The following is a 22,622-nucleotide window of genomic DNA, read 5'->3' on the forward strand; positions in this document are numbered from 1 at the left end:
AGACTCCTATTCTTGTAGGCCTGTCAACATTTATAATCAACAAAGATGAAATGAGCTTTGACATGAAATGTACCCTCACACATATTATGCTTACACTCAGAGGCAAATACAGCTAGTGCATTATATGAACTAACAATGTAATAGTAAACCACTGTAAATGATCCCACACTGTGCTCACTACAGGCATCTGGAGCAAACGGAGGAGTAGACTGCAGTATTTTCAATATCAATGTGCAGTTGGGTTGGACAGCTGTGTAAACAACACACTTCACTAGTCGCTAGAAGGAGCATGGAGAGAACGTAATGGGATTTCTAAGGGGTACCAGCATGTTGGACGGAAAGGAAATTGTAGATCCTATGATAATATAAGGTCAGCATATCAAGAAAGAAGCTACGAAAAGTTTTATGTATTATTCTCCTAATCCCACACCCAAAGTGACCTCAGACCCAGGCCATGCTTACATATTTATAGAACTGCTTCTTTTCTAATTAAGGACTCACAGTATATGATGAGAGGCAGATCGCTTTTATTGGCCTTCAAAATGTAGAAAACAATGACATTCTTCAGGTTGTTTTATTATTTTGAAAAAAAATATTTATTGTAAAAGTCACAATTTTATCACATCTTGCTGGAAAATAAAAAGAATTGCATGTGGTAATTGTATTGGCTAGTGTTCAACGATAGATAGATAGATAGATAGATAGATAGATAGATAGATAGATAGATAGATAGATGTAGTGATAGACAGATGTAGTGATAGATAGATAGATAGATAGATAGATAGATAGATAGATAGATAGATAGATAGATGTAGTAATAGATAGACAGAATAATCAAAGTGAAGAACTATAATATGTAATCTGTAAACTGCAGCTGTAATGTATAATGTTCTGGGAGTTTTAGATTTATTAAACATTGTATTGCAAAAAACAGATCTCTATATATATGTTTGAAGAGCATTGCCAGAAGCCTTGAAAAATCAAACAACATTTATCAAAACACAGTGGAATGCATCCCAAGGTTTCATGACAAAGTAATGAAAGCAAAGCAACACATTCCAGAACATTGCAGTAACTCAGGGGTAAGCAAAAATATAAAACAGAACTTACCTGTTTTATAAATGTCATAGCGGACTGAGAATCCAGCTCCATGTGTTTCATAGTCTGAGACAAATCGGATAAACAAAGAAGGTCCGGTGGAGATCAGTGCTGATGGTGCAATCTTCCCACAGAATTTGCCCAAGGAGCGGCCATTTGCATTGTCTGCATCAAAGACCTCCACGTAGTCGTATCTGATGGAAGAAACACAAAGCAGGGTCTTAGTTTGACAGAATTTACCCTTATTTACATGTTGAATGATTATAACATGTATTATCTATGTGTCAGACATGTAACTGATTCTGAAGTATTTGCAGTTATATACAGAGTCGATATCTCACAGAGGGTTACTTTATTGATTATCCTTTAAATAGGATTAAAATGGGGAAAAACTGTTTTTTTTCAATGAGTCCATCTAACCCAAAGCACAACTGCAGTTCCGTCACAATCCACTAGTGATGGTACTGGTAACAGTGTCTATTTCTGGCATAAAAGGAAGAGTTTTAAAGTGCATATACATGATAGGCCTAATTCAGAGTTGATCGCAGCAGCAAATTTGTTAGCAGTTGGGCAAAACCATGTGCACTGCAGGTGGGGCAGACATAACATGTACAGAAAGAGTTAGATTTGGGTGGGTTGTGTTCAAACTGAAATCTAAATTGCAGTGTAAAAATAAAGCAGCCAGTATTTACCCTGCACAGAAACAAAATAACCCACCCGAATCTAACTCTCTCTGCAAATGTTATATCTGCCACACCTGCAGTGCACATGGTTTTGCCCAACTGCTAACAAATTTGCTGCGATCAACGCTGAATTATCCCCTATATTCAGAGGAGCAACCATTTCTGTGAAACTTTTTGAGCTGCAATGGGTATCAGTAATCAGACCTCAGCAGTTGTACTATGGATATTGACCAAACATAAAATCTCCTTTCATGAATTTTAAAACCATCATGATAATATACATAAAACTTAACATAGTATCTACGGTTGAAAAAAGACAATTGTCCATCGAGTTCAACCTATTTGTGGTCTCCTATATCATGAATAATCATAAACTTTATTTTAAAGTCAAACTCTCAAATGAAGTTTCACTTACTAAGATGGAACTGGAAAGAACAATTTATTTTCATCATGGAAGTTGTAAACACTCTTTTTTTTTTAATTTGTATTAGCATTGTTATTTAAATAAATATGGTACAACCAGAATTGTTGGTGGAGTGAATACATGTTTCGCTCACACATTTGGAATGCAGAGCTGGCTATAATAATGGTGCAAAGTCCTGGATAATACCTTGTGGTTAATGATTAATTAGCTGTGTGACTTTCAGGGCTGCCTGCCTAATGACATCATCAGCTGAGTACAGAAGCAATTATGTAATCAAATGGAACCAGTGCCCATAACTTGGCAAATTTTACTGAAAAGCAAAAGTAATAAAACATTTCATAAAACTTTTTAAATGGTTTATGTTATGTGAAGTTTATTTTTGCTCTATTTAAAAGAGTGAAATGGTTAAGAGCATTAATTATGAAAAGCTATGGTCTTGGTTATTGGAACATGACATACTTTGCTCAAAAGTCTGTGCTTGGTACTCAGCAGGTAGGAAGCCAAAGGATACAAACATGTGAGACAGACAGGGGCAGAGTGACTGTAAAACTCAGTGGGAAGGACCCGGTGGCTGCCGTGCTGTGAGACCACCTGTCAGCCAAGGGATTTTTAGTTTTTTAAATATATATGGCCCTGCCCCCAGTAGTGGTGCTCCTCTCGCATTACAAGCAGTCCATGGTTGGGTGTCATAGCAAGCAAAGCAGCCTGAAGAGGAGCTCTTATCATCACGAGGTCTAGTATAGCGAGACAGAGCTCCTCCCCAGTCCCATCACTTTGCTGGAAACAGCTAGACAGGGAGCTGGCCATTGGCAGTCTGCCCCCCGCACACACATCAAGCAGCACCCATAGGACAGCCCCACAACCAGCTAGGTGTAGGTAACTTGCGTGGGGGGGAGCTTGCAGATTTCAGGTGTCTGCATTACAGTGCTAAGCCTTCTTTCCCCCATGTGTTACTGCCAGTCTACCCCTACTTCTCACCTGTGGCAGACTGTCATCTCTACTGTGTGTGACAACCTGCCTCCCCTCTCTCTCCTGCGTGTGTCAACCTGCCTCCCCCTCCATTCCCCGTATATATGGCAGCCTTTGCCTCCTATACCTCTCCCCTCACACTACCTTTCCCTGCATGTTTCATCTTCTGTCTCCCACCTCACACGTCTCCCAGTCCTCCCCCCATGTGTCACAGGTTTTGTCTCAAGCTTTTATTTCTTCCACTGTGACAGCCTGTCTCCTTCCCTCTTGGGTGTGATAGTTTGTCACTTCTCCTACTAGCTCCCCCCATGTATGAGCCATTCACTCTGTGTCCACTCATATTGATTTCTCTGACTCTCACTCCATGTGATTCCTCCCCTTTATGTGTGACAGCTTCTTTTTCCGAAAGTTTTTCACTTTTGTCACATGGGTCTAAATTTACTATGCAGTGCTTTTCAAAGCCGCAGCATAGCTGCATAGTAAATTTAGCCCATGGAATTTATAATATGCTCATCCACCAATAGACTACTGCACCCAGGGGCGGTTTTAGAGAGGAGATCCAATCGGATCCAGAATCCATTTGGGCCCCCTCCTCTCTGTCAGCTCAGGAGACTCTGGCTTTGTGCCAGAGTCTACCACACATGCACAGGTCTCTGAGAACACGGTGCCCGCGCATTGTGCCTGGGGACAGCTGTACTGTACATGAGGGTAATCACTGGGAAAATGGCCCCCATGTCATTTTCCCCGTAATTTCTGTTTGCAATGCCAGCTGCCACAAGGCTTCGGAGTCAAAAGTATAATTATATTGCTGCAGGGTGAGTGGTGTGGGGCCCCCTGGACCCAGGGGATAGGGTGTATTGCACACCTTGCACCCATTATAGATTCACCAAGGACTGCACCACTGTCTGTTATGGAGTATTTTGATGATGACATCAGATTTTCCTTCTTAGACTGTTTTGCTTGACTCCTCTTAAATCTAATTTCTCTGGGTACATAAAACCACCACTAGACTAATGCTAAATCCAGATGTCCATTGGTGGCACAATGAATCAGTCCTGCCATTCATTAACTCACACCTTGACTTTGGATTTTGTCTATTTTATGGCAGCCATTTGGGATGCTGTCTGTACTATACTGCTGTAATGGGGGATGCACTCAGTTATGTATGGCAGTCACTGGTATGCTTTCTGTTCTGTATGGCAGTTACTGGGATGTTGTCTGTACTGTTTGACGATCATGTGGATTCGCTATTGCAGTGGTTCTCAAACTCCATCCTCAGGACCCCACACGGTTCACGTTTTCCATGTCACCCAGCAGGTGCTCTGTGTATCACCAACTGTCACATTTTAAAAATGTACAGGTGACCTGCAAAACATGAACCGTGTGGGGTCCTGAGGACCGAGTTTGAGAACCTGTGCTCTATTGTATGGTGGTCCCATGGATATTCTCTGTATTGTTTAAACAAACAGCATACTGTACATATGATTGCAATTACAACTACATGTATAACCTAACAAGGAAAGCTGGTCCACAGCTTCACAATTTCAGGATGAACACGTTGTTATGTGTAGACACAGACAGATATAAAGCATACTAATAAATAAATTGTAATTAAGTCATTGAACAAAAAGATATTGCCTATTAACAAATCACAAACTGCGATACAAAAGATTAATTTTGCAATAATGCACAATAAAAGTAAAAAAAAAAAAAATGTGTTGTAATAATTTCCACACAAATATACTGTACTATGACTTATTTCACAAATGAAATCCAATAACTCAAGTCAAATGACTGCAGATATTTATTGTATGCATTAAGATTTATCAGAATTTTAATTAGATCTCTTAAGCTGCACATAAAAATTGAATTGTTAATACAACAGACACAATGATGGAATCGCCCATTTGTGCCACAATTGATTTTTCCCTCCTTCTTATATAGTATGTAACATTTTAGAAAAAAGTCATGCACTATGGCATCAATTGCAGGATGGTTCATTAAGAAAGGCTGCTGACCCAACCATGATGAAAAATATGATGCTGGACTGGACAATAAATGTTTTTATAATTCGTAATGCCTCCTTCAACATCCTTGTACTCAGCCTTCCTGAGCACAAGACGAATGTTTAGTGAAGGTCCACTGGGATCAGGGCAGAGATGATATCACTGGTTAGAGTAGGCAGGTAATGGCTCTTCCATGGGAAAAAAGCATTACCTCATGAAGTTAATATGCATTCCAGTATTGCTGAGCATCAAAAAGAAAAGAGAAATGACACTGGTTGGGTCACAAGCATTAGCATACGTGGATTATTGAATTAACTACATGCTCACTGCATTTGTACTGTTCTGGTGTCTCTTGGACTAAATATACCATGCTTTTACTAATTTGTAGAAAACCGGTTAGAAGTAGAAAACTATTTAGAATTCCAGGATTAATGAGCATTGTGCCTGTTCTGCTTTTTCCCGACTGATAGGGAATGCCCCAAAACAGTACATCTATTATTCCTCAGTAAACTAACTCTATATAACTGGAATGATTGCAAAAAAAAAAACTCACTTCCTGTAAGTCTGTATGCTAAATGGCTAAGTTACAATTTTCCACAATCCCTTTGGCAATGTAGTTGTGCGTGAAGGATATAGAAGTTATGCGGACTTCATTTGTTCGGCTTGGGCTTATTAGTGCTTAGTTTCATTTCATATGTTGCTATTATTGTAAACTAAATTATCTAGCTGTACAACCTAAGTGGTTGTGAAATCTCCCGTGCACAGGCAGAATGTCAGACGTTAAGCCGCAGAACATGAACCACTACATAAAAAGAAAAAAAAACTGCTTTGTGATGAAAAGTTTCTTCTAAAGCGAACCCACACAGCGGGGCAGCCATATTGTTTCCTGAACTGCAAAATGCGGCATCTCACGGCCGCTGGCTTAATGACACTATTCACCACAAGACAGTCATTTCATCAGGCCACCGCCCACTTTACTGGGTAGAAGGACGGGATCTGAGAGCTTGGTCATTTCTCCTGGCAGAATTCACAGAGAAGGTAGACAAGTATGCATCCGACTAAACCCCATCATTCCTTTACTCATACCAAATCATTTAAATAATGTTGCATATGTAGACGTTTCTACAGAGGCCCTCTGCTATTGGTTCTGTGCTTTGAGGCAGAAGGCCTCCATACAACTTTATATCTGGGCCAGGGAAAACTATTTGGCATACAGTAAAACAAAAAGAAAAATGAACATACACAGCGCTGTCAGCAAGCAGATCCCTCCAGGGTCAAAATTAATCACTTGCCCACAGTGAAAGAACAGAGATGTTCACAAAGACATATAACGTAGGAAATGTTCTTTATAAAATCTGGAACAGGGCTCAGTTATTACTGGCAGTCTAATTGTCCTTTTTATTTTGTTTTTGCTGCTTCTACAGAGTTTACTGGAGGGCATGATCACTGGGGAAATGGCAGAACAAGTGTAGTATACATCAAGTCTCCCGGCTCACAGTATCATTTTATAGAGCATAAAAAGAATTAAAGGAAATGTCCACTGTGAGCTTCATGTCCTATAGAGGTGTGTTTGATGTCACAATCTTCCAGCATCAGTTTCACAGGAGCCTCGCATCACTACTCTGTGCAATTGGGGATCCTGTTTGCCCTACCTAACCCTCAAACTGTGTATCCACCCTCTCCTTCAACATTGTGAGCACTAGGGGGTCCACTTTTCACCACTTGCAGAATGTATTAAAACAAGGTTAAATTCAAGCCATATGGGAGCTTGGCTGACAGGCGCGTAACAGTGAGAGGCTGTGCGACCTAGTTGGTGTTGAAACGCGTTGGGCAGTTGGTTTTCAACAAGAAGGGACATTCAGAGGACCGACGTTTGGATAGGCAGCTTGTTCCGGGGACGTGTGGTGTTTTGTCATCAAAGATCTTCCTGTACATGTCTACTTGCATTGTAGACCATTCTAAATGGTGAGAGACCAACCAAACCCCTCTGTTTGATATAAATGTTCGCGTATATATTGTGGTGTGTTAAATAAACAGCGTTACACTATTGGAGGATTTCCGTTTTTCCATATATACTATTGCAGCGGGAGAAGGACATTTGAGTTGAGGAGTTCTAAACGCTGCTATCCATGTTGGGTTATGCCCGCTCCTTGAAAGACGTATGTTGTCTACTTTAATTAGTAGACCACGAATATTGGTACAAGGCTTATCTGTCACAAGTAGCTGAACATAGAATGTTATATGAATGTATCACACTATATGTTGCCTTTTGTCTTTGTTTTATTTATAGTGCAAAAAGAGAACAAAATACGAGTGCCAAATTGTGAATTTGTTGTGAGGTTTTAAGTATAAGGTGACACGTCTTTCCATTTGGGACGAAGGGGAAGCCATCTGGCGCACTTTATCTTATCTACCCTTTGTGCACGAGATTGTGTTCAACCCTGATTAGAGAACATATGCTTCTCTACCCTTTGTGTTTTGGGGCACCAGCAGCCATTCCTTAAGGCCAGTATTGACGGGAGAGATGTGTGCTGAGCGATCTTAACACAGACCGCTTAGCACACATCTCTCCCCCCACTCAGCACAGCGCGATGTGTGCTGAGCGAGGGGGATGGACGGGGGCGCTCATTTCCCCCAGCGGGTGAAATCAGCGATGTGCTAGGTCGAGCCTGCATGCAGGCCAATCAGACACCAGTGATAGCGACGCGCGGGACCGCGCATCGCTATCGCTGTGGGGGGTACACACGGAGAGATCTGTGCTTAACTTCTAAGCAATCTAGTTAATTATTTATTTATTTATTAACAGTTTCTTATATAGCGCAGCATATTCCGTTGTGCTTTACAATTAGAACAACAGTAATAGAACAAAACTGGGTAAAAACAGACAGACATAGAGGTAGGAAGGCCCTGCTCGCAAGCTTACAATCTATAGGGAAATAGGCATTGATACACAAGGATAGATGCTACCTATTGCATAATGGTCCACCAGATTGCTAGGTTCTTAATGGGTTGTATGATGATCTAGTCAGATTGCTTAGAATTTAAGCACTGATCTCTCTGTGTGTACCCCCTTAAGCTTACCTTCATTTCCAATATATGTATTTCTTTTATTATTTTTTAGCAGGGACAGGTCACAGGTAAGGGACCCCCAGGCCAGTAACTTGACCCATGAGTTGTTAATCTGGCTCTGGTCTGAATTAATAGTTTCTTCTCTACCATTACCGATTCGTCTAACACTGATGAAATTCAATATTTCTATTTAATAGCGTACATGACTTATGCGCAAATGTTTATAGTAGTCTGTGTAATGCTGCAGCTCATATCACTGCTTATAATGATCTATAGCCAAAACTAAAAGAGACATTGAAAAATAACCTTAAGCATGGCTCCAGTCATAAAAACTTTTCATGGTTGAAACTGAAGACCATCTAAACAGTACTACCAGCATCTGTAAAAGCCCATTTCAAAACAAAAAAGAAATATTGATAAAACAGACAGGCTGATCTGATCTCCATATAAAATGGTGTTTTGTAATAAGCTCATTCAAATGCAGACAAAGTTTCATTTGGAAAACAAAATCTCTGTATACTCAGTGTGTTTACCTCCGCTGCCAGAATGAAATACCTACTGTATGTCCCCACAGTCTGTTCCAGCAAATAATAAGGTTCAGTACAGGGTCCGTCGTGGGCTCATCACATCATTACTATGTACACAGACTGTGATATGTCTCTGAAGACAGCGCATATTGGAAATCAGTTTTCTAGAGGGGGGGGGGGGGGGGAGATCTGCAGGCTGAACTAATATTCATGAGAGAGTGGCCTATCAAATCACTGGGAGTTAGTGACATTACTGAGGCATATGGTACAAGGTGTCGTGGTGACCGCATGCCCATCCTGTAGCCCAAAAACAGGACCGTTGTGTCATGTACTTTCCATATCACAGTCTTCTCTCCATGGCTACAATGTCAGACAGCAGTCTCAATAGCAAAACAAGCCAAAACCATGCCTGCCAACATTGCCGCTGGGAAATTGGCACAGTTTCAGTATGTGGTGACCAGAGGGCATGAGTGACTTATACTGGGGCATCCCCAACCCCTCCCATTCTCCCCAATGCACCTGTCTTGCTGCGCGCACCAGTCACCATGTTCTTGTCACCTGCTCACCACAGAACTCACTCTCTAAAAGTCTTCAGAGTCTGACCCTGTGCAAAAGTCTGATTGGCAGGATGGCCTAAATAACGACAGCTGAGAGGCATGTATGTAAGATGTATAGCAATAGAGGTATGCAGTCAGAATGTCGGCACCAGAATGTCGACATATATAGAATGACAACATGCAGACATTTACTGTACTTTGTCATCACTGACATAATGTTGCCATTGTCAGAATGTTGACACTAAAATTTATGGTTAAGCTGCAATCAGGGTTATGGTTAGGCTGTGGTTAGGGTTATTGTTACATGAAAAGTAATTAAAAATCGCATTGTTGAAATGTCAATATTCTGGCAATGACAACATTGACTGTTATCATTTTATGTGTCAACATTCTGTACATGAAAAATAGCAGAAAAGGTTCAGCTACAGATAACTATATATGTGTACATAAATCCTGTTTGTGTGCGTGTGTGTGTGTGTATATATATATATATATATCAGAAACAAAAAAGCTGTGCGCTCGGTGAATGGTGGTGTATGTGATTGTCAGCAGCGACTTGGAAAGGGAATGCCAATCCCTCAGAAAACCACTCAATGAAACAAAAACCAAGTTGCGCTCGACAATCAAAGATGAAAAGTATTTATTTTAAAAATTATAAATCACAACAACAATTCTCCCGGGAGTACAGTTAAAATGAATTAATTGTCATGAAATCTATTAACTACAGCAACACTATGCCCAAATACATTGTAATAATGAAATTCCTATTAGGCAATGCCTGATATTTTAAAACAAATGGCCCCAAGAATGTTGTAATGAATACAGCAACAGTAATAATTTTGGACTTTTACAATTAGCAGATGGATCTGTATACCAATAGTGACTCACTTATTAGTGGAAGTCCCAAACAGTCCTTATTCCATACAGACGGATGTCAATTCCAATATTCCTGAAGTAAAGATGACCCTTGCAATGTTATTATACCGCTCAAATAAATGCAAGGGTAAGTAGATGGACTGTGTCCAACAAAACCAGGCTGCTGTGGTGGTATTAGCAGGGAGAGCCCGGAGTGATATTGATGCAGCCAGCCGTTTACCCCCGCACGGAGGAGGGAGAGCAGTGTCTGCAGTAGCCGCCGGGTTGAGATGGAATACAGCCGTACACAGACTGTCAGACGGCTGTGAGACCCGGACCGCTGGATGTTACCTGTGCGACACGATGTCAGTGGGCTCTCACCAGAAACGGCTGGACTGACCTCCCACGGGCAGCTCCGATTGAGCCTCCCTGCAGTACACCTGGTAAAGAAGAAGAATGGTGTCGGAGCCACAGATGTAATGCGCTGGCTACGTGTGGAAGCCCGCCGCGCTCTAAATAGCGGTGTTGGAGCTGCGCTTCCACACTCGGTTCCAAATCAGCCTCACTAAGGTGTACAGCCGGCGAGATCAAAAAGGCACCAGAGCCTGGTGGTGACTCAAACTGAGCCTGACTTCAGATAGTGGAAGGGTACACCTGTACACAGGTGTACCCTTCCACTATCTGAAGTCAGGCTCAGTTTGAGTCACCACAGGAGCTCAGTCCTGAACGGCCGCTATTATAACAGCCCTCCACTGCCGAGCTGCCGGGGCTCCGGTGCCTTTTTGATCTTGCCGGCTGCACACCTTAGTGAGGCTGATTTGGAACCGAGTGTGGAAGTGCAGCTCCAACACCGCTATTTAGAGCACGGCGGGCTTCCACACGTAGCCAGCGCATTACATCTGTGGCTCCGACACCATTCTTCTTCTTTACCAGGTGTACTGCAGGGAGGCTCAATCGGAGCTGCCCGTGGGAGGTCAGTCCAGCCGTTTCTGGTGAGAGCCCACTGACATCGTGTCGCACAGGTAACATCCAGCGGTCCGGGTCTCACAGCCGTCTGACAGTCTGAGTACGGCTGTATTCCATCTCAACCCGGCGGCTACTGCAGACACTGCTCTCCCTCCTCCGTGCGGGGGTAAACGGCTGGCTGCATCAATATCACTCCGGGCTCTCCCTGCTAATACCACCACAGCAGCCTGGTTTTGTTGGACACAGTCCATCTACTTACCCTTGCATTTATTTGAGCGGTATAATAACATTGCAAGGGTCATCTTTACTTCAGGAATATTGGAATTGACATCCGTCTGTATGGAACAAGGACTGTTTGGGACTTCCACTAATAAGTGAGTCACTATTGGTATACAGATCCATCTGCTAATTGTAAAAGTCCAAAATTATTACTGTTGCTGTATTCATTACAACATTCTTGGGGCCATTTGTTTTAAAATATCAGGCATTGCCTAATAGGAATTTCATTATTACAATGTATTTGGGCATAGTGTTGCTGTAGTTAATAGATTTCATGACAATTAATTCATTTTAACTGTACTCCCGGGAGAATTGTTGTTGTGATTTATAATTTTTAAAATAAATACTTTTCATCTTTGATTGTCGAGCGCAACTTGGTTTTTGTTTCATATATATATATATATATATATATATATATATATATACATTGTTTGGAGGGAGGCGGCACTTTGGAGACTGTAAACAGACAAATCTCCCCAAACAACCGTGTTTATTCTGTCAACGATTCGGGGCTCCAGCCCCTTCTTCAGGACATGAGGAAGGGGCTGGAGCCCCGAAATGTTGACAGAATAAACACTGTTGTTCGGTGAGATTTGCCTGCTTACAGTCTCCAGAGTGCCGCCTCCCTCCAAACAATGCATATTTAGAGGTGCATTCCCCTTAAGGAGGGCACTGGAGCACAGTATGACCTAGATAGGTCATTGGAGTGCCGGGGCATATGTGTTTGCTATATATATATATATATATATATCTATCTGTATGTACACAAGGCATTCGGCACTCACTGCTATTCCAAAGATACAACCTGCCGGGTGCCCTCCGCAGCAAACAGCGTGATGTATACACAAAGATATCGGCGGCACTCAGGGGCTTTTCAAAGCCAAAAGATCAGACCAGTCAGTTAGCGCTAACTGACTGGTCTGGTCTTTTGGGTTTCAAAAGCCGTGAGTGCCGCCGATATCTTTGTGTATGTATATATCTATCTATATATATATAAGGCATAGGTGCCTGGCAAGCCGACACTGGGTACAACGGATCCTGGTGCCAGAACTGCTGAGTCATATAGGTTAATCAGGAAGTGGCCGGCACTCAGGACATAAATTATAGCTTCAAACGATAGCCTGTGTTAGGTAAACATTTCAGAGAACTACTGTATTTATCATTTTTGTGTATTTTTGGTGGTATATCTTTAGGTTGTTAAAGGTATAACTGACATCTGCTGATGGTTTACTCTATTTTTGTCTGATTTGTTGTAATGATCTTAGATGCACTTTTTTGATCTTATGCCCATTTTGGATCAAATTCATTTACAAAAATTGGAAATGGGCTTTTTCTTGGTGATGACTTGTTCTTTATCATTTTCATTTTCCTCCTTGTGTCTCCCATTTTTCCTCTTATTATATCTGTCCTCCCACCTACTTCTAGCATTTACCTTACCGACCCATATCAGAGAAGTCTTGCTCTTGATTATCACCAATGTTTAGTTTGACCTTTTGGATATAAGTCTAAGCATTGGTGGTGACATCATGTCCTTCATCACTTTTATCTCCAATATAGGCTTTGACCTTTGGGACATCATATTCTTTCATTGTCAAGCTGAAATCTGAATGTTTAGAGAAATGTCTCAACATGGAATCTGATGAAGGGGTTACAATTCTCAGCACCTATCTCTGGCTAGGGCTGTTTTATAAGAGTGAGGTTGGGATATTTTTTCTTCCCACCTTGAGACATTTTCAGTCTCAGGCTGCTATTATCACTGCCTTCTTTTTATTTCCTGCCTAAGGGGGAGATGTACTAAGCAGTGATAAAAGTGGAGAAGTGAGCCAGTGGAGAAGTTGCCCATGGCAGCCAATCAGCACTGACGTAACATTTATAATTGCATACTAGAAAAGAATACATACTAGAAAAGAATACAGAGCAGCTGATTGGTTGCCATGGGCAACTTCTCCACTGGTTCACTTCTCCACTTGTATCACTGCTTAGTACATCTCCTCCTAAAACCGTATAACACTCCTTCACTATGCAAAAGATATTGAGAAGTGATATTACCAAGGCAGCAGCTGTGTATATCACGTGTGATGTCATAATGAGTAAGCTAACTGACTGTGACATCACCACCAGACATCATCATAATGTAACCCAGCAAGTAGAGTGGAAATGGAAAATTAACAGTCATGTCCACGACAACTGCTAGACGTAATGGATTTACTCCACACTACACTGACTGCCCCCTCGAACGTTGACAAACATCGCTGGCCGGGACTCACCCTATATACTCTATACTCATATCTAAAAATGTTTATTCATAGTGACGGATCAACATAATTTCCTGAGTTACTTCCAGATAACACTATCAGGTAGGAGATCAGATCTTTATGGGAATTCTAAATTACTCCTCTGAATATCGTTTTCAAGTAAAAGTCTGACATCTGGTAAGTATTATAAAGTCATTTGTAGCAACTCTTGCTCAGAGCAAAATCTTCCTTCTTGCCAATCTGCCACCAAATAAAAAGTGTTGTAATTTATCCTCATTTTCCTAGCCCAGACTAATTGATAAGGCGAAAATACATAGTGAATAACTCAGGGCTAGTTATGCAAGTCGGCTATTTAACGTTCAATATTTGCTCGCATGTCCTGCCAGTCACATTTTATTATTTGGGTATTTTGGTTGCATGTTAAACCCTTTGGTGCCAGAAGCCGTTGCTTTGCATCGCTGGAGTATTTTCAGGTATGTAAAGAATTCAATACAAAACTGCTGTAATCTCCATCATTAGACCATGAGAGCGGTATCAGGAATAAACTCAGGCTAATAACAGCATAACAGTGATCACATCATCTTAACTTGAAAAAATGTAAATAATCCAGTGGTATTTTCTCCATGCCTGCACAATTTAGTTACAACACATTGATTGACATTCTTTATTTTTATTCTTTTATTTAAGTGCTTAAGGACCTTATTCAGTAAGGACTGCAAATTATCGCATGCTGGGGGCCGCCCATCGCAGGATAAGGCCGCTCAGCATGCTAACCACCGCCCCCACCCCCTGATCATGCTGAAATTGCCATTTTTACGGTCGCGGTGGTTGTTTGTGACATCACGCAACCTCTCCGTTCATGGCCAAGCCCCGACCCTGTTTCTCCACCGCCACCCCCGCAATGCTCCATCTCCGCCTTGGAAACGGAGCACTGCCCCCCCCCCCCCCCCCCCCCCCCCAGCACCGCAAATGCATTTGCCTAATTGATAGGCAGGAGCGATTGCATTTTCTGCGAGGCGCCGCAGAAATTGCGGGTACATGCGCAGGATGGGCCCTGCGAATGCGCCCGCATGCTCATCATAGTTTTTGCGATTGGATCGCGTATTGCGATCCAACCTGAATTAGGCCCTAATAACACTATAAGCTTCATATAAGAGTTTCCAAGGGAGCTTTGTGTTATATCTGTATATTTTCTCACTGTACCTATTTATCTGATCACATGTAGAATCACCAGCTGTGCTGGCCTCACCTGATTGGTCTTACAAGACTGGGAGCTGTGTTTATCAGATATCCTGAATGATCCGATGCCACAGAAGGTGACCGCAGTACATGGTAATTGTCTGTGTGCTCTTCATTACGCAAATAGACAACTCTGACATACTGTGTTAAATGTCAGGGAAAGATCCCAGCTGGATTATATAATACAACCACGGAGAGGTTGGGAGAAGTGTCCATGTCAAGTGAATGGATATCAGTATATTAATTGCAAAAAGCGTATGATGTCCATAAAGATCACACAACAGTCTTGTCGCGTGATCACCTTTAGTAAACACGTGTCGCCGATGCCAACCTGGAGATGTTTGCTGCTGCTGCTGCTGACTCTTCCTATGTTCCATCTCATAAACCCAAAGTGCAGATCTTTTGTGCCAGCACAGTTAAAATAACTTAATTAGTGCAATTAGACAGGAATAACCATTTAATTGTGGATATAAAAAATCTAAATCCATTAAGTGTCTCCTTTGATGTAGCCGACTGATTTAATGATTAGAATTAGTGCTTTTAGTATGTAATACTGAACGGGAGTAAAAAAAATAAAATAGAAATTCTAATTAGTATGTGAAGCGGCTGATAAAGCGAGTCACGTGAGTCCGGAGCACGAGGGATGGTTTGTATTAAAATGATATCACAAACCAGTAATTCTATTTTATTTCCATGAAACAGGAAAACTGCTTTACACAGCCATTAAATATTGCCCGTAGGCATCTAATTTGCTGGGTTATATACACTGATTAATTAGCAATAATTATTGGTGTAGTGAGGTTTATTAATCATCGTCCAGTATTAAGGACTTTACCAGTAAAAAAATTATGTTCCAATTTTCCATAGAATTTATAACACAGAGGTACTCAGGACATTTGGTTTTAGCACCTTACAAGGTGTTCGAATTATTGAAGCAATTACTATTTTTGTGCCCACACGGCCTTATAGTTAACCTCTGCTACCTATAACCAGTAGTGTGCAGCACTTCGGGAATGAAAAGTAGGAGTATTCATTAATTTGAAATGTTCGGTAATCTGCCCCCCACAAAATAACCTTCTGATTATTCAGGTTATTCAGATGTGGAAGTGAACCAAAAAATTAAGCAACTCGGCAAACCATGTTGCACTGCAGGTGGGGCAGATGTAACAGGCAGAGAGATTTAGATTTGGGTGCGGTGTGTTGAAACTGAAATCTAACTTGCAGTGTAAAAATAAAGCAATCTAACATTTGTAGGCTACATGCAGAAGCAACCAGTATTTACCCCGCACAGAAAAAATATAAATGTAATTTCTTTCCCTTGCATTGCAAAATGGTTTGTTCCAGATACAAACTTGGTTCCAAATCTGAATCAGGCCCTCTATGAAGGTATGCAGGAGACTTGGGCATTTCTGAAGAGAATATGAACATGGGCAAGTGCAGAATTTTGTAAGGGATATTCTAATTTTGCATTTCATCAAAATACTCATATGCTAGTTATACAAAACTATGAAATGTGTGTGGACACTGGACAGGCCTTCTGATTAGTGTACTGTATGGTCATTTCAGCTTCATCTATTACTAACATGTGCATAAAATCAAGAAACCAGCCATGCAATCTCCATAGCCCAACATTAGCAGTTGAATGGGTTAGTTATACTGAAGAGCTCATTGACTTTCAACGTGGTCCTGTCATACTATGCCCATTCTCTAAAAAAGCTGACCAAGTCTTATAAGTGCAGTTACTGACTGCAAAGTGGAAACATCTAGTAACAGTAACAGCCCAGCCACGAATTGGTAGGCCACGCAAGAACAGAGTCACCTCGTGCAAAAGTGTGTAAAGCCATGGCGCCCAGAGCAAGTGCATGCTATATGCATGCCACCCCCCCCCCCCTCCCAAATAATGAAGTGCGGAAGGGGAATGGCCATAATGTGGGAGTAGGTTCAAGTGAAAATAAACTCCATTGAGAGCAGTGTTGTATTGGGGAATGAATGGTTGGATCCCAAGATATTTTGCCATAGGGAAGGTATCTGGACAGTCCAAGAGAACATATTATTAAGAAGCAAAGCAGGTACAGGGAAGCCTTTGCTGTTAAAAGCTGCCAAATCTTACCACATGGTGAGTCACTTTTGTACATGTCACTCCTGAGCGGCAGCCTGGCCGTAATAACCCCAAAGACAGGGCTTTTACCTCATTTTCCCTTTTAATGCATCCCGCAAATTAGCTCTCTTCACTTTATCTGTCACCAAGCTTTAATAAACCTCTCCCTATGAGTGAAGAGGGCTGAAGTGAAAGCAGGTGTGTGTACTGCACGAAGGGCAGGAGAAAAAGTGAGCTGTGTGGGCCACAGGGCCAAAGTGAGAGGTGTGGGCTACTGATAGAAAGTGGAGAGATAGATACAAGTGAGGTAAAAGGTCTGACTCACAAACGGCAAGAAATAAAGAACGCACACGAAAAACAGATAAAACACAAACTTAGAGACATATAGAGGGAGAAAGGCATGGACACACACAAAGCGGATCGTACACAGATGTACCCACAAATGGTCAAATAGAAGGGTGACAGAGGGGTTAGAATACTGCCTGAAGACCTTACAGTATATTTTCAAGAAGACCTGGGAAAACCCTTTACTCAGATATCAACAAAACATTGTTTTCTTTAAATAAATAGTTTTAATTACAAGATCCTTGTTATTTTTTTGTTTTTAACATTTTAGGTGGCTTCCTCTTTTAAGATGCATCTGCATGTACCTTGTTATTTATTACTGTTAAACATTGGACCTTCATTAATGTAACTGTGCCCCAATTTCTCCTTGCTTAGCATAGTTTCATAAGCATGTGACAGTTATTTTACATTTTCAAACCTTCCCCGCTGCCAGCTATACTGTACAGAACAGAACACAAGCACTTAATCTCACCATCGCCGTATTAATATTAATAATGCATAAACAAAGTGATTTCTTCGGAATATGTCCAAAGGAAGGGCAAATTGTCCAAGTCACACAGTGCAAACAGCATAAAAGTTCACGTCCAGATCACAGCTAGCTGACACGTTGGCTCCCAGCCATGTGTGCTATTCAAACAAGCTTTGTAATGCAATGTGGGATTTCAAGGAGATAGCTGGCCCAGTATAATGAACTGTTCTATCCTGTGTGTGCCCAGATGATATATGACTTCTTCATGGCCTGATCACATTGTAGACTCCCTGGGCACTTAGTTTACCGAAAACACACCCTTATTTAAAATCCATAAGCAGAGACTGACTGAAAGGAGGGGCGGTCTATTGCTGTCATTGGATACCACATTAAATGAAAGTGAAATCGTCTCTTTGTGTAGATGTGAAGAAGGGTCTGATATTCTGTGATTAGCTGCGTTTTATCGTATAACAATTAACAAACTCAACAGACCATTCTCGGTGCAAACATTCTCACTGGAGATCTGAACTCGTTTGTCATGAATACCTTTCCCCTCCCTTGACACGGCACACTACAAATACTAAATAGCCTCTTTACATGATTGAAATGTGTGTCGTCTTTATTAGTTTGGCCACATGGGAATTTTAAGGTCACCCGTACCCCGCCTTCTCCTCCCCCTGCCCCCTATGCTTGCCTTCATAGTTGTTGAAAATGTCTTGGCTATTTGTAAAGTGATGTATGCTTGTTCCACTGAAATGTAATATGCTTTTGTACTATTGCCTAATTCAAACAAAGATTATGTTTTATTGAGATTGAAAATCCCATCTAGGCGTAGGGACTTGTGAAATTAATATTCAGGAATCTTTCTGGTAAAAGCCCAATGTATTGCCAAGTTGGAACATTAACTATTAAAAAATCAGTTCATGCCTATATATTATCCTTAAACTTTCATGGGGATTGTGCAATGACCCTTACTATGAAATCACATTTATATCTGTTCAGTTGAAAAATGATTTTCTTTACTAGAACATACAGTAAAGTGCGTAAAACAAAGAGTCTATTAAAATGAACAATGATTAATAGTTGTTTATAATTGTTTACGACATTTATAAACACTTTCTTAAATTTGTGTTAATATAATAACTTGCTCTCTTTATTTAACGTGATCCAACTGTATATTAGCAAAGTAAATAATGACCAAGAGTATATCATGTATTTCGCTTTATTGATCCACTGGGTGGCACTGTTCTATTGGTGTCAATAGATGGTATTTAAACTCACCCTAGCTTTATGCATAATTGTTATGTATATATTTATATGTTCTCTTAAATATAGCTTATGTAGCAGTAATAATAACTGGGAGTAGTCATCGCAGGTGTTCTCTTGTGTTAGCGCATAGGACCTTATTCAGCTTCAGTTGTATTTTTACTATTTTAGCAAAACTGCAACTGGCTGCGATCGCATGCTGGGTGACCACCCAGCATGCAAATGCCCTGCAGCGATGCAATCGCAATGTAATTGCGATCACATCTCTGATTTGTGGATGCCTCCCTGCCTCCGCAGCCAGGCTGTGAAGGCAGGCGCAGGGCAGTCATTTTTTGGGTTGCAGCGTCTGCATGGGATGTCACGCATTTGCCCCAAACCTGCCCCCATTTTTGCTGTCACTCCCACCCAATGGCGAGTCGCCGTGCCTGCAATGCCACGCCGCCGCCCCATTCCGCCTCACCAACGCCTCTGCCTGTCAATCAGGCAGAGGCGTTCGCATAGTGAGATGCAATAACATCTGCCTGGCACGCACAGTGCAGATCCTGCACGTGTGCACTACGGAAGACCCGGGGATAATGCGAACGCTTCTCAGATACGTATCAACCTGAATCAGGCCCAAAGTCCTGTGGAAAAAAGAGCACTATATAAATAAAATTCTTCTTCTTCTTCTTATAATTATGTTCATCTTATAAAGCTATAGAACGTGTACCGATGGGTGTATTATGCTATCGCCATCTCATTATTGGAATGAGATGTATATACAATGACGTTAGTTGTCTTATTTATTTATTTTAGCTCAGATGACAAAATATGTTCTGAAAAAGTAGTGAAAAAGGGACTCTGTTTCACTAATGGCATTTCAGCCTTGTGGAAGAAGCGTAAAGTGCCTGTTATGTATTGCTGTGGAATCCATAGTGCCCTTTTTCTGGAACTAACTGCTTAAAAAATGGCGTTACAGTCAGAGGTGCTTTAATGCTGTTAAAAGCAAGCCTGAATTCCCAACTAATAATTTGTCCATGACCCTTTCCTCCCACCATTCTCTCTCCCGCTAGCTCCCTGTGATGCCTTTCAATACAGGCCACAGGTCTGGAAAGGTTATTGATTTAATAATATCAAGACTTTTTTCCTGCCAATACATTTTTAAGTAACATAAATTATTGGGTGTTTTTTCTAAGAAAAAAACACAACACAGAAATAAGCAGTCTGCGGGTGTCTATAGAAAGCAACCTTTACACAAAGCTTTTAAATCCTTTTTAGTCACTAGGTAATCCATAAAACTGCCAAGTTCACATTTCCAGCAATTAAAGAAGCAATAATTCTTCTGTATTTCGTTAGGTGGAGTTGACATCTTACCCTTGTGCTAATTAGGATTCAAGACTCGGCTATTGTAACTCAATGTACAAAATCATTTCAAACCAGCCTATCTGACAAAGGCTGAGTTCTATTGTAAGGAAAAGCCCCGCTGCTCGCAATTTGTCAAAAGCTCCAAAAAAAAGAGAGAAGAAATATTAATTATATTCTCAACACCTATCAAAGGCTGTTATGTGCTTTCTACTTAGGTATTCACTCTTGGGTTCTGAATGTAACTTTTATCAATTTGTCAAAATTTGAACGTAAATGAATGTCAACTGCATAGTCGCCAACTGTCCTGTCTCAGCTCTCAAAGATTCGTCCCTGAAAAGTTCCTGTTGTTTTATTGTAATTAGCTGCACCATACAGTTCTTTATATTCTAGGCTACATAAGTTCAATCAGCACTATCTTTACTTACTCACTGAACTTTAAAACTGAATATTTATTAAAGGTGATCATTTAAAATGCAAAACAACAACAACACCTAAACACACTATAAACACATTTAATAAACATGTCATGATGATGGGGATTTCAATGAAGAGCTATCAACAGAGGAAGTAGTGTGTATTGCATTTCTAGAGGCACGCGCTCGTCGGGTAGTTGACCATGGAAATTATTTTTGCATTTTGGTGTCTATGCACCTGCAGAAGATTAAATATTTTGATATATTGTCATTGTAAAGATTTCCCTCTCCTGGAATGACGCCTGATGCAGGCAATGTGAACAGGGCAGGCGGTTTGAGTGTAACGTCATGGAGAAAGGTGACACATGATTGCACTCGAGCTGCAGTTAATCAGTCAGATAGATTCTACACATAAATCCTTGTTTGCATCTATTAACACAGGTGTAACAGTCATACATCTTATCCAGTGGCATCAGATTACCAGTGCTAACAGTCACTTTACAATGCAATAACAAAGCTCCCCTTAAAACATGGATATTCAGTATGCGGTTAAAATACCGCCCATCAGGATCCCGGTTTTCTAAATACCGACGCTGGGATCCCGACAGGGGTCCTATACTGCTGCCGGAATACCGGCAAAGTAGGTGATTTCCTCTCTGTGGGTGTCCAGGACACCGATAGAGGGAGCGGCTTCATTGTGCTCGCCCCCCCCCCCCCCTGCCGGCATTCTGGCACATGGGATGCTGATATACTGACATTCGGCATCCCGTGCGCCAGCATCCGATACCGATCCTGGATATTCCCTTATTTCACTGATCCGGGATAGCCAGACAGAATATAATAATAAGCAACTTTTATTCTATAATGACTTCTTAAATCTTAAGGGCCCTACACATTAGGCGATATGCAGCTGAGGTGCTCGACGGCCGATGCGGCAGAAGGACGACGGGGGGGGGGGGGGCAGTGATGGAGGGAGTGAAGTTTCTACACTCCACCCATCACCCGGCTCCATAGCAGTGCATGCTAATATGGACAAGACTGTCCATATTGGCCTGCATGCATAAGCAACCAGGCACCAATGATGAATGAGCGCGGGGCCGTGCATCATTCATCGGTGGTGCCTGCACACTGAATGATATGAACGAGTTCTTGTTCATATCATTCATTGAAATCTCTAAGTGTGTAAGGCCCTTTAGTAGTGTAGGACAACCTTATTTGCAGCCATAGTATAACTGTAATGAAGAGGTGGTTATGTTATGGGGGATACTATATCTTGTATGTTTCTGCTTACACATAAGGCGGGCAGAAAATAACTTGTCCCAGAGACAAAGATATCCGGTCATTTCTTTTCAGTGTGATCACACAATAATGGCTCAGTCCAATTATCCATGAAGGGGTAAGTTGCCATTGCAGTGGTGTGTAAATGCCGGCAACAGTACCACAATTCACCCCGCTTGCTGCCCGATCTCACTTGTGGAGTTTTGTACGCATGGGGCTGAGTTTGGCGTTACAGCTGGACTTACTTGTGCTGCAATAAAGTCACGCGGAACTGGACTGACCCCTATATGTCCAAGTTGTTGAACTCTGTAGGGTTACAAATGTTACATTTGTCCAGCAGACAAGTGGGTAGATTTACTAAAGCTTCTAAAATAGACAAGTGAAAGTGTTGCCCATAGCAACTTACTGGATTCTGTCAATTCTAGGATGCAGTAATGAAATAATGGCTAGAATCTGATTGGTTGCTATGGGCAAGACCACTA

At 41.4% G+C, this 22,622-nt stretch overlaps 1 protein-coding gene across 1 annotated transcript in view; it reads right to left on the reverse strand.

Moving 5' to 3' along the window:
- NRP1 (neuropilin 1) overlaps positions 1 to 22,622 on the reverse strand; it is a 179,431-nt gene that overhangs the window by 111,299 nt on the left and 45,510 nt on the right. The window contains exon 4 of the mRNA XM_063922105.1: positions 1,111 to 1,292. Within this exon, the coding sequence (XP_063778175.1) occupies positions 1,111 to 1,292 (182 nt within the window). The remainder of the gene's footprint in view (positions 1 to 1,110; positions 1,293 to 22,622) is intronic.

Source organism: Pseudophryne corroboree, chromosome 5 (genome assembly GCF_028390025.1).
Source record: "Pseudophryne corroboree isolate aPseCor3 chromosome 5, aPseCor3.hap2, whole genome shotgun sequence".
NCBI lineage: Eukaryota > Metazoa > Chordata > Amphibia > Anura > Myobatrachidae > Pseudophryne > Pseudophryne corroboree.